The sequence below is a fragment of the Colletotrichum costaricense genome, assembly GCF_030867565.1.
Source record: "Colletotrichum costaricense strain IMI 309622 chromosome Unknown Scaffold_3.1, whole genome shotgun sequence".
NCBI classification, from domain to species: Eukaryota; Fungi; Ascomycota; class Sordariomycetes; order Glomerellales; family Glomerellaceae; genus Colletotrichum; species Colletotrichum costaricense.
Window position 1 is genome coordinate 716898 of NW_026848232.1, and position 21168 is coordinate 738065.

The window sequence follows — 21168 nt, forward strand, 5'->3', positions numbered from 1 at the left end:
TGTCGACGATAAGCTACCGACCCCTACGAGTGATGAAAAGAGCGTTGCGCTGGGGAAATAAATGCAGAGCAACGAGCTCTTCAAGTCTTATCAAGATGGCCAGCTGCTGGCGGCGACTACTTTCCAGGCCGGCTTATGTTTTGTTGTCCACTTTGCTACTCTTGAGCGAGCTGAACGCAAAGGAAAATTAGGAGGGAAGAAAAGTTTGACAACTGCTTTATTACGACTCTGCATCTCTGCTGCATTTGTGATAAGGCAGTGACAGCTTCCAGGTGTTGGTTGACCCCACATGATGTGCTGAGACCCCGGTCGTGCTGTGTCATCCGCGGCAGGGTCATATCCGGTTCTCTGGGCAAGTTCTAGCACGTCGTTGCTACCGCCAACTCTCTGTATGACGCAGGCACCACTTTACACTTCACAACCTCTCACTAGGATTTGCCTTACTCACCAAGCCGGGTCATCTCCCGTAACACCAAGACAAGTCACTCCTAGCATTGACTGTAAAATCTCATTGCGAATAACGAATCCCGGCCAGCTTCCAGCCCATCGTGATTCCAACTGTTGAGCGCGTCATTGTCGGTGTACATCTTCCACGCGACTGCCACCACAAACACCATAACAACTCCGTCTGTTCACGACGGAACAAGCCCAGGGAGAAAAAAAAACTTAACGACACCACCACAGACTGCCTTGGCTGCAGCCCACACGACGACTCGTTGTTCACCCTGGCGCAAGAAAGGAGCTAGGATCTGCGTTTGTGGCCCTGCACCACGACACAACCAGGACGGCATCTGACTATATCCACCCACACGTCTCGTCCACGCCCGGGGCTAATTCTCCCCTCACGCCTCTCCCAACGACACACCTTCACTCAACCCGCACTGCGCGGAACTGCGTTCAAGAACGCCCGCCCGCTTTTGAGCATGCCTCTTTTCGATCTCGGCTCTCTGTTTCTCGACCACGTTGTTTTCATCACCAACCTTGTCTACATGAACATCGCTCTCTCCAATGCTGAACCCAGCCTACTCTTTCCTCTTTACGTTGTGTCGAAGCTACTGGCTCGAGGACCTGAAGATTGGGATTCTCCCACCGCAAAATGGCCCCCACCCATGAAATGGTAGCCAACTGCGGCTACCAGACCCCGGATGAACACAGCAATCGTCCCTCGTACTTTGCTACTCCGAACGAATCTCCTTTGGCATCATTGCCCTTACCTAGATCTCCTTTGAGACGGCCCCCCTTTGTTCCTCGCTCCTCTCATGGACCAGCCTTTGAAACGGAGGATAGCACGGCGATGCCTGCGGCCGAGCGGCAGGCAGAGTCGAATGAGTCTAGTCCAAACAACGCCAAACCTACGCTGGAGAAGCATTTTAGCTTGGGCAAAGTAGGAATTCGAGATCGGATCGCCTGTCATACCTGGACTTGGTTCACTATGGTAATATACCCGCTTCCCTGAACAAGGCCGATGCTAATGATTAGTAGACGATGGTAGGCAGTACGTGACAAACCATATTCAGAAGATACTGATTTAACGTAGGCAACCGGAGGAATGGCGAATGTGATACACTCTCGTCAGTAAACCGAGTACTACCTTTTGGCGCATATGCTAACTTGGAACAGTCCCCTACCAAGCTGCCTGGCTCAACGGCATAGCCGTAGCATTTTTCCTGCTCAATGTTATCCTCTTCATCATAAACTGTGCCCTCGCCAGTATTCGATTCAAATCCAGACCAGGGGCCCTCACCCATTCATTCACAGACCAGACGGAATCGCTCTTCATTCCTTCTGCTGTTGTCTCGTAAGCCACCTAACCGATTCCGCTGGGGCATTAGCTAAATATCTACAGTTTCGCCATCATATCGATCAACATATGCCAGTTCGGTGTGCCGCATGTAGGGCCCTGGCTCCTTAGAATCATGCAAATTCTGTTCTGGTTCTACATAGCCTTAAGTGTGCTTGCTAGTGCCACTATTTACCTGATTCTTTGGTCGACATTGTGAGCTTCCTCTCAGTCTACGCGAGTAGTTTCGGTCTGCTTAACGTTTATCAGGATATTTCCCATTCATACCATGACTCCTACCTGGGTCTTCCCAGCCTACCCTTTGCTCCTCACGGCACCTTTTGCGAGCAACCTCATACAAGCTGCTGTACAAACGAACCAGCAGGTCGTCACTCTCAATAGGACTGCCATTGCTCTCTGTGCAGTCGCTACGCAAGGCGCGGGCTGCTTGATTGCCTTTATGATCTCTGCTGCCTTTATCTATCGGCTGATGACGCAGAAATTACCGCGGGATTTTCAACGTCCTGGTGTGGTGCGTAATTGTTCCTGGTACAAATGTTAACCAGTGACGCTGACCAAATCAGTTCATTTCTATTGGGCCATTTGCCTTCACGGTCGGAGGCTTAGGTAGGGTTTCCCTTATTGCTACGGTTGGATGCCCGACTAAATGCTCCAGTTCAACTCGGCAATTCCGCAGACAAAATTCTGCCCAGCAATTTCCTGGGCACCGACCTTGCCGTGCCCATCATCAAAGTCATGTCAGTCTTGATCGGGCTATGGCTCTGGGGTCTGAGCATGTGGTTTTTTATCGTCTCCGTAGGATCACTTTGGAAGTATGTGCGGCCAGAGAGCAAGATGCCTTTCCAAATGACATGGTGGTCATTTGTCTTCCCGAACACTGCACTTGTTACGGCCACGACCGCGCTTGGCAAGGCTTTGCAGAATAACGGATTGCAGATATTTGGCTGCGTCTTCGCAGCGTGTCTGATAGTCATATGGTTTATTGTATTTGTTACGATGATTCGGTGTTTGTACAAACGGGAGCTCCTATGGCCAAAAGATACCCAATAGTGGACATATTAGAGGTCTACTTCTGCAATGCAATCGAATAAACGAAAGAAAAGAAAAATTGACTGTAGCATGACATTTCGTGGCATGATCTTGTTTACTCGATGAGTTATTCCTTGAGACGTGAGATAAATCGGAGCCAGACGTTGAAGGTACCGATTCTCGGGCAAGGGAGAGCAGCAGCGGGTGAAAGTGGGGCTAGCTACCCGCCCAACCTCTCACCACTAAACTCATTTCATGGATTCATCCATTCGGATGAGACTTGTCCTCAGCGAGTCAATATTTCGGGACAACACGCCCGATATTTCATCTCTTTAATTTCCGGCATCGAACGCCCACAGGAAACATGTCGTGGGATTCTAAATCGGCGTTACATCGCCGACAGAGCAGCAATGCTGGCGCCACCAAAACTCTACCTATTCACACTCGCGAACAGTCGGAAGCAACAATCCAACCCAAATCAAGCCATGTAGCGGACGATTTCCTGCAGAGCTTCCTGGATCCTTCTTTTGACCCAGCGGCATATCTGAATGCTACTCTGCCGCCGCTTCAATATGGTGGCTACCACTCATCACGAAGCAATGGCAACGGTCAGGCCGTCCCGCTGGCCGACTTGTCCAACGAGGCGCAAACGCTGCTGTCCCAGCTCAACATCCACACGACGAGGCTTTCCGGCACGTTGACCCAGTTGACGGATGACATCCTCCGGAGCGGCAGCCGGCTCGCCTACGAAGTCGAGCTCCTCCGAGGTGAGACCCTGAGTCTTGCTGAGACGATGAATGAGACGCTGCAGGAGGACATCAAGAAGTTCGCGCCGAGTGGTGTGGATCAGGAGGCCAAGGGAACGGTACCGAAGGCCGCGGACGGGCAAGAAAGGAGAGAATCCGTGGGCGCCAGCAAGGCCGGCGACGACGAAGCTACGGCCACGGAGGGCAAGGCGGAAACCTCAGAACCACCCTACATCAACCAGCTGCGGACGCTGACGGTGGTCCGCTCCCGCCTCGACACCGTCATCAAGACCTTTGGAGACGCCATGGAATTCGTCTTCCCGCCGTCGGAGCTCTCGGTCAGCTCGTCCTTCCTCTCGGTCTCGGCGCCCGACCCGGGAGCGGAGCAGCACAGCACGGAGGAGAAGGGCCAGCAGGTGCTGCAGGGTCTGCGGGATGAGATCTCGCAGCTGCTGACCAAGTCGGAGGACCCCGTCAAGGGCATCGAGAAGGCGGCGCAGCGGATCGAGGAGCTCAAGGAGCTTAACAAGGTCTGGAAGGGCACGGCGGAGGAGAAGGGCAGGACAAAGTTCATTGAGAGCCTGGCCAAGATGGTGGAGGACCGGCATCGGGATCTCATGAGGGAGGTTGATCAAGCGAGCAGGAGGGATGGGAATGAGGGGCGGGCGAGGAAGGGGAGTGTTCATGCTGATGCCGCGGAGACCAAGACGTATCTCGGGGGTTACGGCTTGATGAGCCAGCTTCAGAAACTTAGAAACGGGTTGTAAATATTATGATTGATGAGGTCGGGCATCTCATGGAGCTTTGCATGCAAGCGGTAAAGCACTGGGTTCTGAGCTTCTAGGTGATAGTGAGAGCTCATAACCTATAACCTCATGAAGGTGAAGATGGTGGAACACAATACAGAATGAGAGATTTAATCTTTTATTTTGTCCTATCTCGATTTATCTTACATCCGTTGAAATCGAAGCCTTCCCTGGCTAGGTATACCTTATATCTAAGAGTGTTCGTCTCATCAGTCTTTTGGGTGGAGGTTGTACCTTGCGAGCTGGAAGTCTTAGGGGGTTCGGCCTAAAATCGGCATGCGCTGAATTGCAACTGGCAGGCCACCTCTGCTTGTTTTTTCATCCCTTCCACACACTAAGTGCCCTGGCCCCTGCGGAAGTCATCGGGCAACCCCGTCCAATAAGAAAAATTCACCCCTCCAGCGGTCAGGTACAGAACTCGGAGGCGCATGCGGTCACTTAGCGGAAAGGCTGACAAGGCAAGCACACACTGCACAGGACCATCTCGTTCCGCAGTACCCTCACCTTCCTCCGATTCTACGTTCTCCCACACAAACACCCCAGCAAGAGCTACCACCTCGAATGGGCGGCTGAATGATATCCTCCATATTCGAGAGTCGTGAATTAGAGGCACCTTCTCTGTCGAATCGACTCCCGAATCCTTTCCCTTCAAACTCCTCTTCCAGCGAACTTCGTCTTGCTTGAGCTCCGGTTTGCGACGGTCGCCCTACACACATCCAGACCGTACCATTCTCTCCAGGTACAACAACGCCACTCCCCTTGAACAAACGAATTGATTACATTTCCAAACGGCCAATACACGAAGCTATCCATCATCACTATAATGGCAGCCAACGAAGCAGCCATCCCCAATTTGGGGGGTGCTTCCGCTCAACCAAAGGCCGGCCGAGCCTCTCCGGCGCCCCAATCGAAGCGCGACCGCAAGCGCCAGGCACTTGTCGACAAGATCGCCAACCTGCAAGAGAAATTCAGTCGGGATCGTGACCTTGGGTACCGCGATCAGCTTCAGAAGGTCCAGGTTGACACCAACCTCGTACAGCGCATCGACCCCTACGCCGACGATGTTCTGAACATCATTGCCAGTCTGCGACAGGAACATGAAGAGACGCAAGGACAAGAGGCGCTTTCCGACAGCAACCGCACTCTGCTCCAGATGGCGGGTCCCAACTTTGAGGACTTTGTCCAAGGCATTGAGGATCTTGTTGAATACAGAGACTTTCATTTGCTTCAGCACATGGTAAGTGTGGCCGACTTTTCCCTGTCCTCACGTCGGCAAAGCTAATGAATGCATACAACAGCACGAGCATGAGCGTCGCCTCCACCAATACAAGAACGAATACCTCTACAAGGTCGAAACTGCTAAGCGCGAGCACCAAGCCCTTTCTTCAACACTCCGCGATAGACTCGTTAATACCCTGCTGTCAAGGAAGTACCGCCTGAACAAGGAGAAGGAAGCCTTGGAGATCTCAGATTCCTCTGCGCTGCTGCTCCACCCCAACCAGTTCAGCATCACCAACCCGGCAAGCCCCGGTGGCACTCACGGAAAACGCGCGACGAGATTACGCAAGGACGCCGAAGAGCTTGCCAGCTATGCTGACAGCAAGAAGCGCAAGAGGCACCCCGGCGAAGACGACGGCTCCCCCGTTCCGTCCCGACGAGCGCTCGACCCCAACAACACAACACCTCTCTGGCAGAACGAGAAGCTTCGAGTCGCCGCGAAACAAAATGGCCCAGCCTACAGCATTGATAAGCTCTTTACTGAGAAGGAACTCAGCATGGCCTACAACGCCGCAGCCGTTGCTTCCCACAAGCATATCCTTAGACACAAGCCCTATGCGAACGGGGGCTCATCCCCGGGCAGCGACTCTGGCAACGGCGATGAAAACGGTGAACACGACAGCGAGGCCCTGTCCGCTCCGACGATGGAACGCACCAGCTCCCATGCCACTAGAAGCACGAGGGCCGGCATCAATCAGAACCTGATCGATGCCGTCGAGGGAGCCAATGGCTTGGAATTGCCCAAGTACCTCGAAATCATGCAGCCACACGAACCTGCCAAACTGCCGTCGGTCTCTGTGACGAACTACTTCAAGCCGGTCAGAGGTAATACTGACGGCAACCTGCCGCAACCGCTGTCGCACGACGAGATCAATTCCGACATAATGGTGATGGACATGTTCAAGAAGTACGACTACAACCACAAGCCCGGCGACTCTATCGACCATCCCAATGGCAGCAGGAGGATCTTGGAAGCGTCCATTACGCCTTATACCATGACTCCGTACACAGGATTCAAGCCAGGCCCTCGTCCGGATCCAACAAAACTTCGTGAGGATTTGATGCCAATCGAGAGCAGTATTAGAGACGAGGCTCCCCCATCGTCCCTCGCGGCCATCGCAGCCGTCCCCATGAGCCGTACCAGCAGTGCAACCGGCGGCGCAGCGATGAGCCGACAGGGAAGTGCGCGCGGCAAGGGCCGTAAGAACCAGAACCAGTGATGACGTACGAGCAGTTGAATGGTGTTTCGGCGTTTGGGAAACAAAATGGTTTTGATCCAGGCAAAGGATATTTGGTAGGAGTGTATTCGAACGACTTTTGGGGGTAATCATCAACTCCATTGAATGCGGTCAAACTCCACAGCATTGAGCAAGCTTTCATCTCTTTTCTCTCTTTTTCTTTTCATGATGAAGGGGTGCATCTAGTGAACAATACATCGAAGCACAGCAAAGGTTGGCATGTATGATGTGGCAGAGGGGTGGTGCAACAACGGATAGACAATAGTCTCGTCCATATTTATAGGGGTGTGGCACGGCATTGATACCCCGATGCTCATAGTTGAAAATATTCATATTATCATTGACTCATCAAGTACAACTCACATCAGCTCCAGATTAGTTTATCTCTAAGGACCAAACACCAGCGCCCGTACTTCGATGCTCTCACGGCCCACAGCATCAGCCCTCGTCCTCGGATCTTCGAAAGCAGTGTGAGCCACGCGACCTCCCTCGACACCGGTGCCGTCCCGGAGACCCTCGCTGTCAAAGCACTCGAGCAGCAGCCGCTCGTCTCCCGTCATGCCGCTCAGGTAGTACCACTTTTGCTCCGGGCTGAACTTGATACCCGCCGTCTCACCGGTGTAGCCCGTGGTATACCGGTGCTCGATGGGTACGATGTCCTCATCGGCCAGCGTCGAGGAGGACGCGAAGCCCAGGGGAAAGGACTCGACGGGCGTCTTGTTGAGCGGGCGCCAGACGTTGATGATGCGGTACCGGCCCGCGAGGAGCTTGTCTGCTTCTTCTTCGGGGAGGTGCTTTTTCACGCGCTGGATGACGGAGGACGGGGTCTGGTCTATGTGCACGCGGGTGACTGGGTTCCGCGGGGCCTTGGGGTCGGCGCGGCGGATGGTGTGGTCGAAGAAGAGGACGCGGGTGCTTCCCGGGACGTGTTCCAGGAGGAGCTTCTCGAGTTCCGGGTAGTAGTTTTCTTTGACGGATTCGTCGTCTGTGAAGTCTTTCTCTGCGGAGGGCGGGAGGTTGCGGATCACGGCGAAGGCGTCGCGGTCCAGGGAGAACTCCGATTCGCGGCCACGGATGTCGTTGAGGACGGTCTCTGTGGGAGCGTCGCCGTAGTTTCTGGAGGGGGGACCGTCTGGGTTGATGAGGTTGTAGGGGGACGCGTTGTCGGCGGGAGCGGCGAAGAAGTTTAGGGTTGCGCGGACTTGGCCGCGGGGGACTCTGTCGATTGCCATCGGGAGATGAGGTCTGGGTTTGTGGTGCACGATGATATCCAGAGCTTTATGCTGAAGGTTGTGAATGAATTTTGATCTTTGTATTTCACGTTGAGCCGTTGATGAGCGTGGCGATGAGATGATGTTAGTGGGATCAGTGATATCTTGGAATATTTCCTTCTCCTAGCAGCAACCTTTTCTTTCTTTATATACTGTAACACTTGGATGCTGTATTTCAAAGCATGATGATAAATGAAGCCATTCAAAGCACTGAATATGGGCCTATGCTTGTGAGAGAGCAATCACGTCATTTGGAGTCGATTGGTCTGAAGAGCCTCGGTGCGGAGGTGATTGGGTCAATGGGAGTAGATTAGTCAGGTTGGAGACGATGCGTGGCATCTCTGGAGGTTTTCGGGTTCTTGGAGTCTACTGTGGTCGGTTCCCGGTTGTCGGGGTTTGTACATACTTAGAGGAGGAACAAGGCATGGTGGGCATTAGTCAAGGGCGTAGGTCAAAAAAGGCTTGGAATTACGCCTCGTTTGATTGAATGTGATCGACGGGCCTGCCTACTTAGGTGGGATACCGTACTCCGTACTTTGCACTATCGTAGACAAAGACGATTGAGGGTGTGAAGGATATATTTCTTTTGCGAATGTAATTGTCTGCCTGAGCAGCCACCCTTCCTTCGTTCTTGTCTTTAGCCATTCAACCGTTGATCCAGAGACGTACATCAACGCACATCAACACGATGAAAAGACGAGCGCTAGAATACCTACACAGTTGACCTAGGTAGCTGTGTCTCTCCTGACTTCCGTATGGAAGTTGTTATTAGTGGTTCGTGAAGATGTTTTAAAGTTCGGTCTTTGACAGACAGCCTTAATTTTTTCAAACGGCAAGATCAGATCGGAATGCCGAGAGCAGCCGGCAGAAAGTGTAAAATGCATTTCCTGCAGTTTTACTGCTTTGGGGGCCAGTGACTAAGCGGGAGGCGATCTGGGGAAGCTGGTCAATGATGACATTGCACAGTGTCCAACTCGCCGTGTTTGAGACAGTTTCAACACGGCCGCAATTGCCGTTCCCCCTAACCACACCTTGCCACAGCACCACAGTTACCTACCAGCCTAGGTACTGCCACCAAGCTCCATCTTCAGCTCGATCCCTCTCGGGGGATTCTTTCCCAGCTTCCGGATGGCCCTAAGCGCAATGGCGCACCTGGTTGCAGCGACCCTGGCTGCAGCAAGACCTCGCTTCTACGGTTCTACCACCCAGGGCCTCCTCTCCCACTCCTACCTACCTTACTGCGTACCTAGACCTCTACACTAGTCTCTGGCCCCCCCAGTGGTGGTGGCCCCCTTTGACTGGCATTAGGACTGCTCAATGCTCTGGTGGTGACAAAGGCTAATTTTAGCACGTCCCTCTCTCTCCTTTGCCCGTCCATCGCTCTCTCGCTAGGGCCCTAAATTAACCCCGACTTTACCAGCTCGATTCGATTCAATGTTTAGATTGACCCAAGCTTTCCTCTCATCTCGAAAAAGAGCCGTTTGGATCTGACTGTCCGTCACCTAAGTAGATGAGACCGTGAGCTACGGGACGGACTGCATCGGTTTTACCCACCCCCATCTTCTCCCGGGTCGTTCAGCCTCTATCACCTGCTCTTGTCTCGAGAACAGACAGAAAGACGCATCTGGGACACTCTCTGCCCCCCTCGTTGAGCTGGCTCGGTGGTGATGCTGCGCTCACGATACTCATACACTTCGTCGCGTCGTCGTTAGGTTTTAACGCTGTCAACTCGTATCGCGCGTGCTGTCAATGCGCGGCCCAACTCTCGCCTCGTCGGTGATGATGTCCAATATCCCGGATTACTCAACACCGACTCATGCGCGATGATATCCCCGCAACCGACGATGCAGCAGCACCAACCGCAGTCGCTCCCGCCGCCGCTGCCACCGCCGCCGTCCGCGGTGCCCAACGGCATGCATGGGCAATCCCCGTCGCCTTCAATGAGGCATCAGCACATGGCCGCCCCACGGTCGTCGACTTCGTCAATCTCGAGCAGCAGGCTCACCCTCCCGGACAGGAACGTGACGGCGGACACCATTGAGGATGCCTACACCCACTTCGTCATGTCCTGCAACCCGGCCGTCCCCCCCGACACGGACACGGCGGCGCTGCGGGAAGCTTTCCGGGTCCCGCCCAAGAGCGGCGGCAAGAGCTTCAGCACTTTCACCCTTTACGAGCTCATCAAGCAGTTGGAGACCAAGGAGATCAAGACGTGGGCAGAGTTGGCTCTCAAGTTGGGCGTCGAACCCCCTGATCAAGATAAGGGTCAGAGTTCTCAAAAGATTCAGCAGTATGCCGTCCGGCTCAAGGTATGTTCCTGTGCATGGTTCAATGAATCGCGCAATAGGCTGACTCTCACAGCGCTGGATGCATTCTATGCATGTGGATGCCTTCTTTGAGTATCTGATGGATCACCCTCACCCTTACTGGACAGAGATCCCAAATGACCCAACGCCCGTGTGTGAAGCGGGAAGGGATGGTGTGCTAGCAGAAGACGACATGGCTCTCCGAGCACTTTTACCACAGATTCGGCCCAGGCGGGGGAGGAAAAGGCCAGAGGACGACGAATTCGCAAAGTCCCCTTCACAACGAGCGAGATTGGACTCGCCGCCGACGGGGACGGCCTACACCGCCGCCCGGCCAGAGACTCTGGGTCCGTGGTCCGCTCATCCCGATGGACGCGCTACGTTCGGCTGCTCTGATCATTTGAAGTTGAGCGCCAACACGGGATCAGTGACGGGCTGGCCTCCGGCCCCTGACACAGCGCAGACGCCGCTCACGGCGTATCCACAGGGCCCGATGTCTGCGCTCACGCCGTCAACGCGCAACAGCGGGTTCTGGGGTGATGCGGAACCAAGGTCGGCTATTACTCCCTCACGACCAAAGGCATCTCACCGGCGACACGGTGCCAAAGTCGTTTCCTCTGCGTGGAGGAGTGGCGGACCAGGAGGCAGCGGCAAGACTCGGGGGAGACCGCCTATGAACAAAACGAATGTCGATGGCCCATTTGTGGCCTTCCCTGCCGAAGGACCGGCGTACAAGCGGCCAAGTCCCGATACCAAGATTGAGCCGGGCCCGATTACACCCCCGGCGCCAATACCCCAGACCGCACCGGTACCACCAGTTGCAGTCACGGAATTACCTACACCGCCGCATATACCGCGGCCGGCCAAGCCGAGTATCTCACTACAGGTTCCGGAACGTCCAGGAGGATCCGTTCGTCTCGCGACGCCGCCGCCTCCACCGATCGTGATCGTCAACGGAGAACCCCCGGGCGAAGTACCCGACATAATAAACTCGACAGCCACAGCACCACCATTGGAATTCCCGCCCGGTCACAACGTGCCCCTCCCCCCCGGTGCCATACCACCAGTAGACCTGAAAGCGCAGACCGTCCTGCCGGTCGACCCGCCGCCAGCCGCGAAAGGCAGTGGCATACCACCGCAACCCAACGACATCCCCATCGGCATGTTCGAGAACATGAAGGACCGGACCAACATCGACGCCGTCCTGGGCTATTTTGCGCACGAGACGGCCAACGGCGACTGGGTCGACGCGGACAACAACCCCATCGAGAATTGCAGCATCGCCGAGGCCTACGCGCTCGTGCACACCACTGTAGAAAGAATGTGGCAGACGGCGCCGAACCAGGACGCCTTTTTGATTAATCTCGCGGCGCTGGCGGGCGGCAGGGCGCTCATGACGACGAGCAAGCTGCGGGTGAAGCGGGAGGAGGAGTATGAGGATCGCGCGACGTACAGCTGCAGCTGGGAGTTCCGGTTGGGGACGATACGGGGCAACTACAACATGGTACAGACGGTTATGTATAACCGGTGGCGGCGGCCCGAGGAGAAGCTGGAGAAGCCGAATATGAAGGGCACGGGCGGCGCCGAGTCGGAGTGGGAGAGGAAGTATCGGGACCTGCTGGCGCTGTCGGAGAAGAGGGATAAGGAGATTCAGGCGATGCGGGCTGGGCTTACGGCGAAGCTGAATGAGACGTTTCAGGATGCCAAGGATCTTGAGAACAAGTGAGGGAAGTATGGGGTTTGTAATCATATGTATCCGAGAGAGTTGCCGACATGGGGAATATTATCAGGGGAAGGGGAAGCATACGGCGCACGGAGAACGTCATGTTGATGGCGTGGAATATCCAGGATTTAGGGGCGTCTTTCAGAAGAAGAAAGACAGGCAAAAGGGGGACGGTGTTGATATCATGCGGATGGCGTAATAATCGAAAGCGAAAGCATAGTGCTGGCGCAGGGTCATGGGAGAGCGTATATCAGGGATTGGGCTGGGTGTTTAGGCGGAGGGAGCAGAAATACCAAGCGAAAAGCAATGCTTCAGTCATCTTGATGAATATCCATCAAATGCTCATCACACGCTCAGGTCCACTACAAAATCTAGTGAATATCCAAGCTAAGACTTGAAGATAAGCTTCTATTCGAGTTCATTTCAAGGTGGACTGAGAAGGAAGAGTGGAGGAGGGAAGGGGGCTTACTAAGGTCCTCCAAATCAGAGGTCCAGAGCTATCAGCCAATGAGATGCAAATCACTCAACTACAACAAACCTCACTCACTGACTGTCGATTCGACGATTGCTTCCTCCTACTTACTCAATCAGTCAATTCTCATAGACTCTTCAGAATGCTCATCAAGGAGTCTTACGTAGACGTGCCGACCAAGGCCGACGGCAAGGATGGTTCCATGAGTTCGTGCCAACCGACCTCGTAATAATGGTACTCGAAAGCTAACAATGGTAACAGGAATCTTCCTCTTCCACCCTTCCATTCCAGGCTATCCCCAGGCGTAAGTGATCTTGATTCAAAAATCAGATTGAAAATCCCCAACTCACAGATACTGCAGCAAGTTCCCCGGTGTCTGCCTCTTCTCTGAAATCTACCAAGGTCAGTCAGATCATGCCTCTTCTCCATGGCGGCGGCGGGGTCTACCCAAAAAAGCTGCCCTTTCCCCCGCACTGGGGGGTGCTCGACCCCTCCACCCCACCCTCACCGATCCTACACCGAGTTCACCGAGTTGTTGACCAAGTACTTTGACTTCGCTTCACTTTATGTCTTCGACTGTTATTGGCTTGCCATACAACATAATCCCATTTCAGACTTGAATCGCATGCGAATGATACATGAACTCCGTCTTCTCGTGAAAATAAACTAACAAGTCGACAGTGACCGGCCCCGTCGCCCGCTTCGCTCGACAGATCGCAGGACAGGGCTACATCGTCGCCGCGCCCTCGTCCTACCACGACTTCACCGGCCCAGAGGCCCTGGCCTACGATGTTCCCGGCACCGACAAGGGCAACGCCTGGAAGGTTGAAAAGGTACGCCCTCATCTTCGCTAGCCTTCTTATCTCTACATAGGTAGACCTCACGGAGAAATACTTTGGCTGACCATCGTGAACACTGTCATCAAGACCCTCGAGTCCTACGACGAAGACTCCCGCCGCACCGTAGACCACCTCCTCACCCTCCCAACCTGCACCGGCAAAATAGGCAGCACGGGAATGTGCCTAGGCGGCCACCTCGCCGTCAGAGCCTCCGTACGTCTCTCACCCCCTTTCCCCTTCCATGCCCCTCTCTCACCCCCGCTCCTCCTCAACCTCTCCCTCCACCTCCAAACTCCCACCTCTCACCAGAAACCCACTCACAATCCTCCCCAAACTAACCACCCAACCAACAGCTCGATCCCCGAATCACCTCCTGCGTAGCCTACTTCGGAACAGACATCCACACCCGCACCCTAGGCCCCCACACCTCCGCAAACTCCTCCCCAACAGCCCCCGAAAACAGCACCCACACCCTAGACCTCTTCGCCACGAACCTCACCCACGCAGAGGTGGCCATGATCTTCGGCGTGAAAGACACCCACGTCCCCGCGGAAGGCCGCGACCTCATCCGCGCCAAGCTCCGCGAGGCAGGCGTCACGACGAGCTTCTACGAGTTCGCGTGGGCCCAGCACGCCTTTATCCGCGACGAGTTGAGCAAGGGACGGTATGACCCCGCTATTACAAAGGTCTGCTTTGAGATTCTGCTCGAGTTGTTTGGGAGGACGCTGAAGCTGGATTTGGGCCCCTTGGAGGGCGTTGGCGAGGTTGAGCACGTTTGCTAGGTACTAAAGTAAACAAGTGTTGACGACCTAGGAGAAAGTTTCTCACATAAGGAGAGGCAAGCCAAGCATTGTTAAGAGGAATAGTATTTATCTGCGGACAACATGTCATCATACTCTATTCGTAATCTATCTGTTCCCCCCATGTGAAGTTTGTGTAAGGAAATTCATTAGGCATGGGGAAGCCAGTCTCAATGCCCACGTAAAAGAAAACGCCCGGGGTTTTGTGTCAGACAATTGACCGGCTGGTATTAATCTTTCTCCGATTTTTTTTTGCTGCTTCTCCTTCTTTTACTTTGTTACTCTTTTCGTGCCATCCTTAGCGTCCCCCTTTACTGCTTCTTTGAAGTGCTCGGCTGAACCTCCTGCTGGGTGCTGGATACACTGCGTCCACGAGGACGCTGGCCCGATGGGGCGCTCTGGAGTGGGTGGGGGGTAAGGTTGGTGTTGTGGGGAGGCGAGATAGTGGGAGACAGGGACTGTCCGTAGGCGCCGGAGTAACCGGTTGATTGGGCGCCGTAGTAGGGAGAGTTGTAGGATCCTTGGACACCCGTCTCTGCCTCCTCGTCGTAAATGCGGTTGCGAGACGTCGTCTGCGTCAGACCAAGGCCGGGTCCATCACCGACAGGGGACATGGGGATGCCTTCGCCGGGCTTGCGACGGCCACCACCGCCCTTGGTGCTGGCGCGCTTCATCAGCTGACTGCGGAAGCGGTCGATATCGTTAGAGCGGCGGCGAGCTTCCTGGGACGACAAAGTGTCGTCATCGCCTACCCGGTAGCCCCATTCCTCTTCGACCATCGGGTCACGCAGGTTGAGTTCAGCTGCGGCAGCCTTCTCGGTTTTAGAGTCGGGGTTGCCGTCAGTTCCTTCGGCGGCGGGAGAGGGCACCAAACGCGCGGCCTCCTTATCCTTGGCAGCCTTGTCACGGGCTGACGCAGCGAAGGAGTCGGTGACGGCGACGGAGTAAGATGGGTTGCCAGGAGCACCAAGGGCCTCGCTACCACCACCAGGGGCATAAATGGGGATCTTCTTCAGAGCCATGGCCAGAGCGCACATGAACTTGGAGCGGCGAGTGGCGCGAACGCCATCGTTGTGCCAGTTGGACTTGTGCTTGATCGCGATCTTAAGCTGTAGCTTGTCCAAATCACCGACACCGGCAACGCCAATGGCGATATCGGGCATGAAGTCGCGGGAGTTATCGGAGTTGCGAACGAAGTTCTCCATCTCAACACGGAGGAGTTCGAGGTCCTCGAAGCTGGTGTCGTAGGAGACGTTCAAGTCGATGACCTCCTTCATGGCCTTGCTACGGGAGACGTTCTCGATCCAAAGGTTGTTGAGAGCGATGTTGGGAACCTGGACGACCTGCATCTTGTCGATACGGGTGAAGACGGTGTACAGAAGCGAAATCTTGTCCACGATGAGTTGCTGCTTCTCGGAACCAACAATATCGACCCTGTCACCAACGTCGTAGGGATGCTTGACGAAGAGGAAGATGCAAGAACCAAGGAATTCCTGGGTGGTAACGGCGAAGACGAATGACAGGGAAAGAAGCGCAGTACCAGCAGTGGCGACGGTCTAAATGGGTCAGCGGCGTTCCAGACAGAGTTGAAGGGGAGGGGGAAGCTTACGGTCAAGAAGCTGGACTGGAACCACGCGAGGAAAATGAAGACAACGATCAAGACGACAACGAACATGAGAACCTTATCAAACACGCGGAGTGCCTGACCAATGTCCTTCATTCCCTCGGTAATAGCCTTGCGTTCCTTGCCAATCTCGACAACCTTGCGAGTCATCTCTTCCAAGCTGATATCGCCGTTCATGTCGTTATCGATCATACCGAAAGCCTCGTCGGCCTCATCAGAGTAAGCGGGTCCAAGCACTTCCAGGAAGTCTTCGGGGTACAGCGAGTCCTTTCCTTCGACCACAAAAGACATCCAGATACGGCGGGCGAGAGCCTCGGAAGGCTTGTGCTTCTCGAGGGCTTCAATAACAATGGAGTGAGCCGAGTTGGGGTTGAAGACCTGCTTTCCAGTGATTTCCGAGGCAATGTTACCGAAGACACCGGTGATCTTGTCTCCTACACGGCCAATGTCACCGACAAGGCGGAGGGGCGTAGCGCTACCATTACCGCCCTTGCCACCCTTCGCGGCCTTGGCTAAGATCAAATCGAGACTATCGTTGATGACATAGTCCTCGTCCTCAAACTCGGGGCAGTACATAGGGAAAAGGGTGCGGGAGGCATCGTAGAGAAGACCGAGCAAGCGAACCTCACGCTTGGACTCCTTGATGCGAAGAGCGAATGATCTCTGGTGGTAAGAGATACCGATGAGCTGAACAATGGCCTTCTCGCCAAGGTATACGGCTGAAGACACAAATGTGGCACCAAGAAGACGGATCATGGTGGTAACCCAGGAAGATTGGTTGTTGTCGGACTTGAAGAGGGCCTGGAATGACTGCCATGATGCCAGGGCCCAGAAGAAGAGTGAAAGGGCAATCTGCAAGTTCTGGAGGACAGTAGCGTACTTGCGCGTACCGGAACTGACCACTCCACAGAAGAACATGAAGGCGTGAGGCATGAGCCAGGCGACAACCTTGCCGGCCCAGAGGGTCAACCAGGCAATCTCAATCCACACAAAGAGGTTAAATAGCGATTTCTCCTTGTTGTTGCCAATCATGACATCGTCTTTGTGACCCGTAATGGGGAGAACGATGAGTGGTATCGCTAGTAGAAGACCGATAGGAATGATGTAAACCAGGTAGCGCGTGACGACAGACGCGCTGGTGATCTTGGTGTAGAAGCGACCCATGGCGTTCATCTTGACCTCGTCCGAGCCAGCAGTTCCGTGGCGGCCGAGTTCTGCCTTCTTCTTGCGGCGTCCGCCCTTGGCATTGGGGCGGTGGAAAAGACCATGCTTCTCATTTGTACCAGAGGAACCAGAGTCCTCGTTAGAAGCGTTCATCGTGGGCTTCCTGGCGCCAGTAGAGGCGGCGCTCCTGACCTGGGTCAGGGGAATATCGCCGTCAGGCATGTCGTTCGACTGTGTATTGTTTATAGGCAGGAATCCCGAATGCCGCGGCGAGAGAGGTCCCGGCATGCCGAAATAGCGAGGGAGCTCTTAAGTTGTGTCGTATCTAGTCGAGGGAGGAGGAATGTTGGTGTAGAACGGTGATTGATGATTGTTGTACAGACCACTTGCTGTATAGTTGCAGTCTATTAATGCGCAGACGGAGCGGATGTCGAATCCAGCTCTTGTAGGAAACCAATCGAGGCGTCGTGTGAGGCTCGAGAGGAAAATGAGAAAAAGGTTGAGAACCAAGAGTAACGATTGGGTCTGGTTCTACAAGAGGTGAGCGCGCGTGTATGTTCTGTGTTATCCTCGTGTGTGACGACAACCCAATTCCCAAAAACGAAGGTAATTACAAGGAAAAGGGTATCTTTAGAGGAGGAGGGTAGGATGGGACAGGATAGGTAGGGAAGAGAGGGCGGGGAGGAGGAGAAAAGAGAGAGAGCGAGCGAGAGTGAATGAAGAGGTCGAAACGAGCGGGAGTCTAGATGAAAAAGAAGGCGAGGAGGGGAAGAAGCTCAGGGTTTAAGCGAAAGACGAACCAAAAATGGCAGAGAGAATGACGGCAAGGTTCTGTTCTAGTTAGGGAAACAGGATGGAGACGTGGGATGGTAAGGTGCGGTTAGCAGGTTGACGATCATCAAAGTGCAAGGCGACACGGCAAGCACGAGCAAGGCAATTAGTGGCAGGGCAAGCGGAAAGCCGCAAAGACAGGACGAAAGGGGGCCGCCGCCGCTAGACGCGTTAGTGGGAGGGACGGCTGTCTTGGAGCGTGCATCTTGGCGGGACCCCTGAACGGTTTTTTTCTTCCTTCTGTGCTGAGCCGGGGCACCCCCCTTCTGGTGCATCTAGTTTTTTTCTTCTCTTTTTTCCCTTTCGTCTGCTGGTTCTGGGTCAAAATCTGGCAGAGTACCTTGAGTACGTACTCTGAATTCCTGCACAGTGGACGTGAGCCTGGACAGCCAGAGGCCCAGAGCAGACAGCCAGATCAAGCAGAAAACGGGCCAGAAATCTCAAAGTGGCCGGCTTTCTGCTGCAGGACGGGCTGGCAGCTTTGATGCAGGGGACAAGCCACTGACAGGCGAGTTTCAGAAGTTCTCGGGTCGATTGCTGGGATTGGCCGGTACGCAGGACTGGTGGTTCCCGATTCTTGGTTGGTGGATGGTCTGTGATATCCACCTACGGATACTGTACATTGCTAGGTACCTACCTAGGTATCCCCGTATCTACCTGGTGGACTGCAGCAGGGTTGGCAGAGATACGTACCTCAGCTGGGTGGAGGTGCCTCTTCTCAGGTGGGCCTTGATGATGCCGTGCTCGCCGGTGGACTTCTTGGTTTTTTTCTACGCATCTATTTTACTTCCGCTATGGAATGCCGTGCGATTGGGGTCACTAGGACGCGGTACTTGCAAGTTACAGAGACATTACGACATATGAATGTTGTTGTTATGGACGTTGGTCATAAACCGTGAATGTATGTATGTATGTGCCTTGCAGCCTGCAGGAAGAAACTGCCCGGCAAGGTCGAGGGACGCGTCGGTATTGCTCCTTTCCGTCTGGGATGCATATCATGACATATCCGAAGTTTTGACACTCGCACAGAGCTTGATTACATAGTCACATACATAGTACACACGTCTGTAGTCGTACCTATGTGATTGTGAAGCTGTGTGTGCTATCAAAAGGTTGCACTGAGAGTTCTCTAGTGCACTTCAAGGTTCCTCGAGTTGATTGTGCGAGTGCCGCACATCAGACGTGCCGCAGAACCGCTTACGAGTGAGTGAAGCTTGATGTTCCTTCGTCGCCACTCGATTGGTTGTTGAATTTGGTGCCTGGGTGTAGTTGCATGTGCTGCTGCATGAGAGTGAGATTGCACATTTTGGTGAGATTACAATGGTGTAAGTTGTAACCCCATGTTGCCATGCGAGCACCCTTCATTCGGTTTCTTGTTCCTTAATATCGTCACATATCCCTCTAGGGCAGCGTCAGTACCGGCAGTCTGAAGGCCCCGGTAACTGTTTTGGAGTCATTTGGGGTGGGCTGAGCCAGTGTTGCGTGGGAAAGGGTCGACCTTGGTGGGAACACTGGTAAGAGGAAGGGTCCCTCCCAATTCATTCTGGGGTCCTCGGGTTCCATTCTCCAAGCGGCTCTCCCAAGCAGTTCCCAGCGCTGTTCTCTGGGGTCAAGGTGGTCTGCGCCTTCCACCATCTTGCGGCCTTGCCCTGGTTATTGGAGAGTTGGAGTTGCAGTGTTCCCACCGAGTAATCAGGGAAGCTGCCCGGTCAGGTCCACCCGGCTGACGAGTCGCCTGTTGTTTAGCTGCTCGATTTGCGAGAGATGGCCGACTATCGCTCCATCATGTTCCCACATCGGTGGAGTGTTAGAAGCTTAACCTTTTACATCTCCTTGCGTGGATCAATGCTGACTCTTTGCGCTTTGGGGAATATCTCCCAGGTGTCCCAGGTCGCTCTTGCGGCTCGCCTTCCACGTTCTGTCAGCACTCTGTGAATTCCGCAGATCTGGCCGGTCAGCCGCTTGCCGCCGGCGCCAACTTGTGGTCTTGCGCCAGTGGCCACTTAACACTATCACTGTCACTGTCACTGCCGTATCGCGATCCAGGAATAACACTCAGAAAATTCACCCCAATTAACTTATTGGTCTCCACCCACCGCCGTCTTTGGTGGAATACGAGCGTGGAGTTTTTTTTCTCCTTCGGCATCGAGAGAGGCATCACCCTTCCATCACCTATCCATCCATCCAAGTCATCCCCCACCGTCCGCGCCGGCACATGTTTGCGTTTGACAGTTGCTGGAAGCATCATCCATCCGCCGCTTGACGACTAGCAAACCCACCGATCCATCAATCGATCCATCTTTAGCTCTTTGCCCATCATCCAACCTCTTGGAACCGAGTCACCTCGATGGGCTGTGGGTGTCGACTCCCTCACGTCCCTTCCACCCCATCTGGAGAGTCACCCCTCTTGGCATGGCCCCCCTTTCCATGTTGCAACCCTCCAAGATTCCCCAAGGGACCAGAAGACAACAACAAACCTCCGCCGGACCAGCCCGTCACACAAGGCAATCAATGCCGTTCACAGTTACAGAATCACACCAAAACACCAGACTACTCCCGTCCTTTTTTCAGCCTTCCCACAAGCCGACGTCGTCTCTGTTTCGTTTCCACCCGCATACAATTCTCGCTAGCACCAAAAGCCACCCACCCGACCATTCGTCGTCCGCCGCATCTTGTCTCCAGTCTCCTCCTTTTCGAGTGCCAGTCTCCAGTCTCCCAGCTCTCCTCCCCCCATCCCCGCCCCCTGCGTCCTAGCGGAGCCCTACAAGGACAAGAGAGAGACAAGCTGTGACAGAAGCTGGCTTGCACCGCGCGTTCAAGTCTCTTCGAGTCTGGACGGTCCAGACCTGCCCATGGGCCCCTGCTTCGACAGGCCGCTCAATCCTGCACCCATTGATCACGAAGTCAATTCAATTTCCGCTCTGTTTCTAATACTCACCACAGGTCGCAGGCGAGCTTCAAGGTTTTTTCTCGCAATATCAACGGCCACATGGTCGGCCACTCATCTACCGTGTACGGGTTGCGCCCACTCGGTGGCCTGTCAGTCGCCCTCCCTGTCACCAGCTCTTCTTCACTAGCCCTTTTCGAATCCCAACCAACCAGCCGCCCCGTCCGCGGCTCGCGGCAGCCAAACAGCCGGCGTCCTCAACGGCGCCAGCCTAGTCCGACGGTGGCTTCATTGCGATTCGCGCCAGTGGCGACCAATGACACAACCGACTCCCTCACGGTTCCTCTTGTTTT

The 21168-nt window shown here is 54.4% G+C and overlaps 6 protein-coding genes across 6 annotated transcripts; 4 read left to right on the forward strand and 2 right to left on the reverse strand.

Annotated features, from left to right (window-relative positions):
- Nucleotides 1–923: 923 nt before the first annotated feature.
- On the forward strand, nt 924–4343 carry CCOS01_03054 (uncharacterized protein; the record flags this gene model as incomplete). The annotated part of the gene is made up of 8 exons (XM_060451240.1): nt 924–1117; nt 1288–1384; nt 1483–1495; nt 1621–1798; nt 1847–1996; nt 2051–2312; nt 2365–2407; nt 3190–4343. 8 exons carry the CDS (start codon nt 924–926, stop codon nt 4341–4343), a joined length of 2091 nt encoding a protein of 696 aa, XP_060317505.1.
- Nucleotides 4344–5205: 862 nt separating this feature from the next.
- On the forward strand, nt 5206–6880 carry CCOS01_03055 (uncharacterized protein; the record flags this gene model as incomplete). Its single annotated transcript, XM_060451241.1, has 2 exons — nt 5206–5619; nt 5681–6880. 2 exons carry the CDS (start codon nt 5206–5208, stop codon nt 6878–6880), a joined length of 1614 nt encoding a protein of 537 aa, XP_060317506.1.
- A 404-nt stretch (nt 6881–7284) lies between these two features.
- On the reverse strand, nt 7285–8130 carry CCOS01_03056 (methyltransferase; the record flags this gene model as incomplete). The annotated part of the gene is made up of 1 exon (XM_060451242.1): nt 7285–8130. The coding sequence occupies one exon, from the start codon at nt 8128–8130 to the stop codon at nt 7285–7287; it is 846 nt and encodes a 281-aa protein (XP_060317507.1).
- A 1862-nt stretch (nt 8131–9992) lies between these two features.
- On the forward strand, nt 9993–12201 carry CCOS01_03057 (ARS binding protein 2; the record flags this gene model as incomplete). The annotated part of the gene is made up of 2 exons (XM_060451243.1): nt 9993–10478; nt 10531–12201. 2 exons carry the CDS (start codon nt 9993–9995, stop codon nt 12199–12201), a joined length of 2157 nt encoding a protein of 718 aa, XP_060317508.1.
- Nucleotides 12202–12710: 509 nt separating this feature from the next.
- CCOS01_03058 (dienelactone hydrolase) lies at nt 12711–14291 on the forward strand (the record flags this gene model as incomplete). Its single annotated transcript, XM_060451244.1, has 6 exons — nt 12711–12876; nt 12932–12974; nt 13023–13072; nt 13352–13503; nt 13597–13722; nt 13863–14291. 6 exons carry the CDS (start codon nt 12711–12713, stop codon nt 14289–14291), a joined length of 966 nt encoding a protein of 321 aa, XP_060317509.1.
- A 329-nt stretch (nt 14292–14620) lies between these two features.
- On the reverse strand, nt 14621–17385 carry CCOS01_03059 (mechanosensitive ion channel; the record flags this gene model as incomplete). The annotated part of the gene is made up of 2 exons (XM_060451245.1): nt 14621–15865; nt 15919–17385. 2 exons carry the CDS (start codon nt 17383–17385, stop codon nt 14621–14623), a joined length of 2712 nt encoding a protein of 903 aa, XP_060317510.1.
- Nucleotides 17386–21168: the final 3783 nt, after the last annotated feature.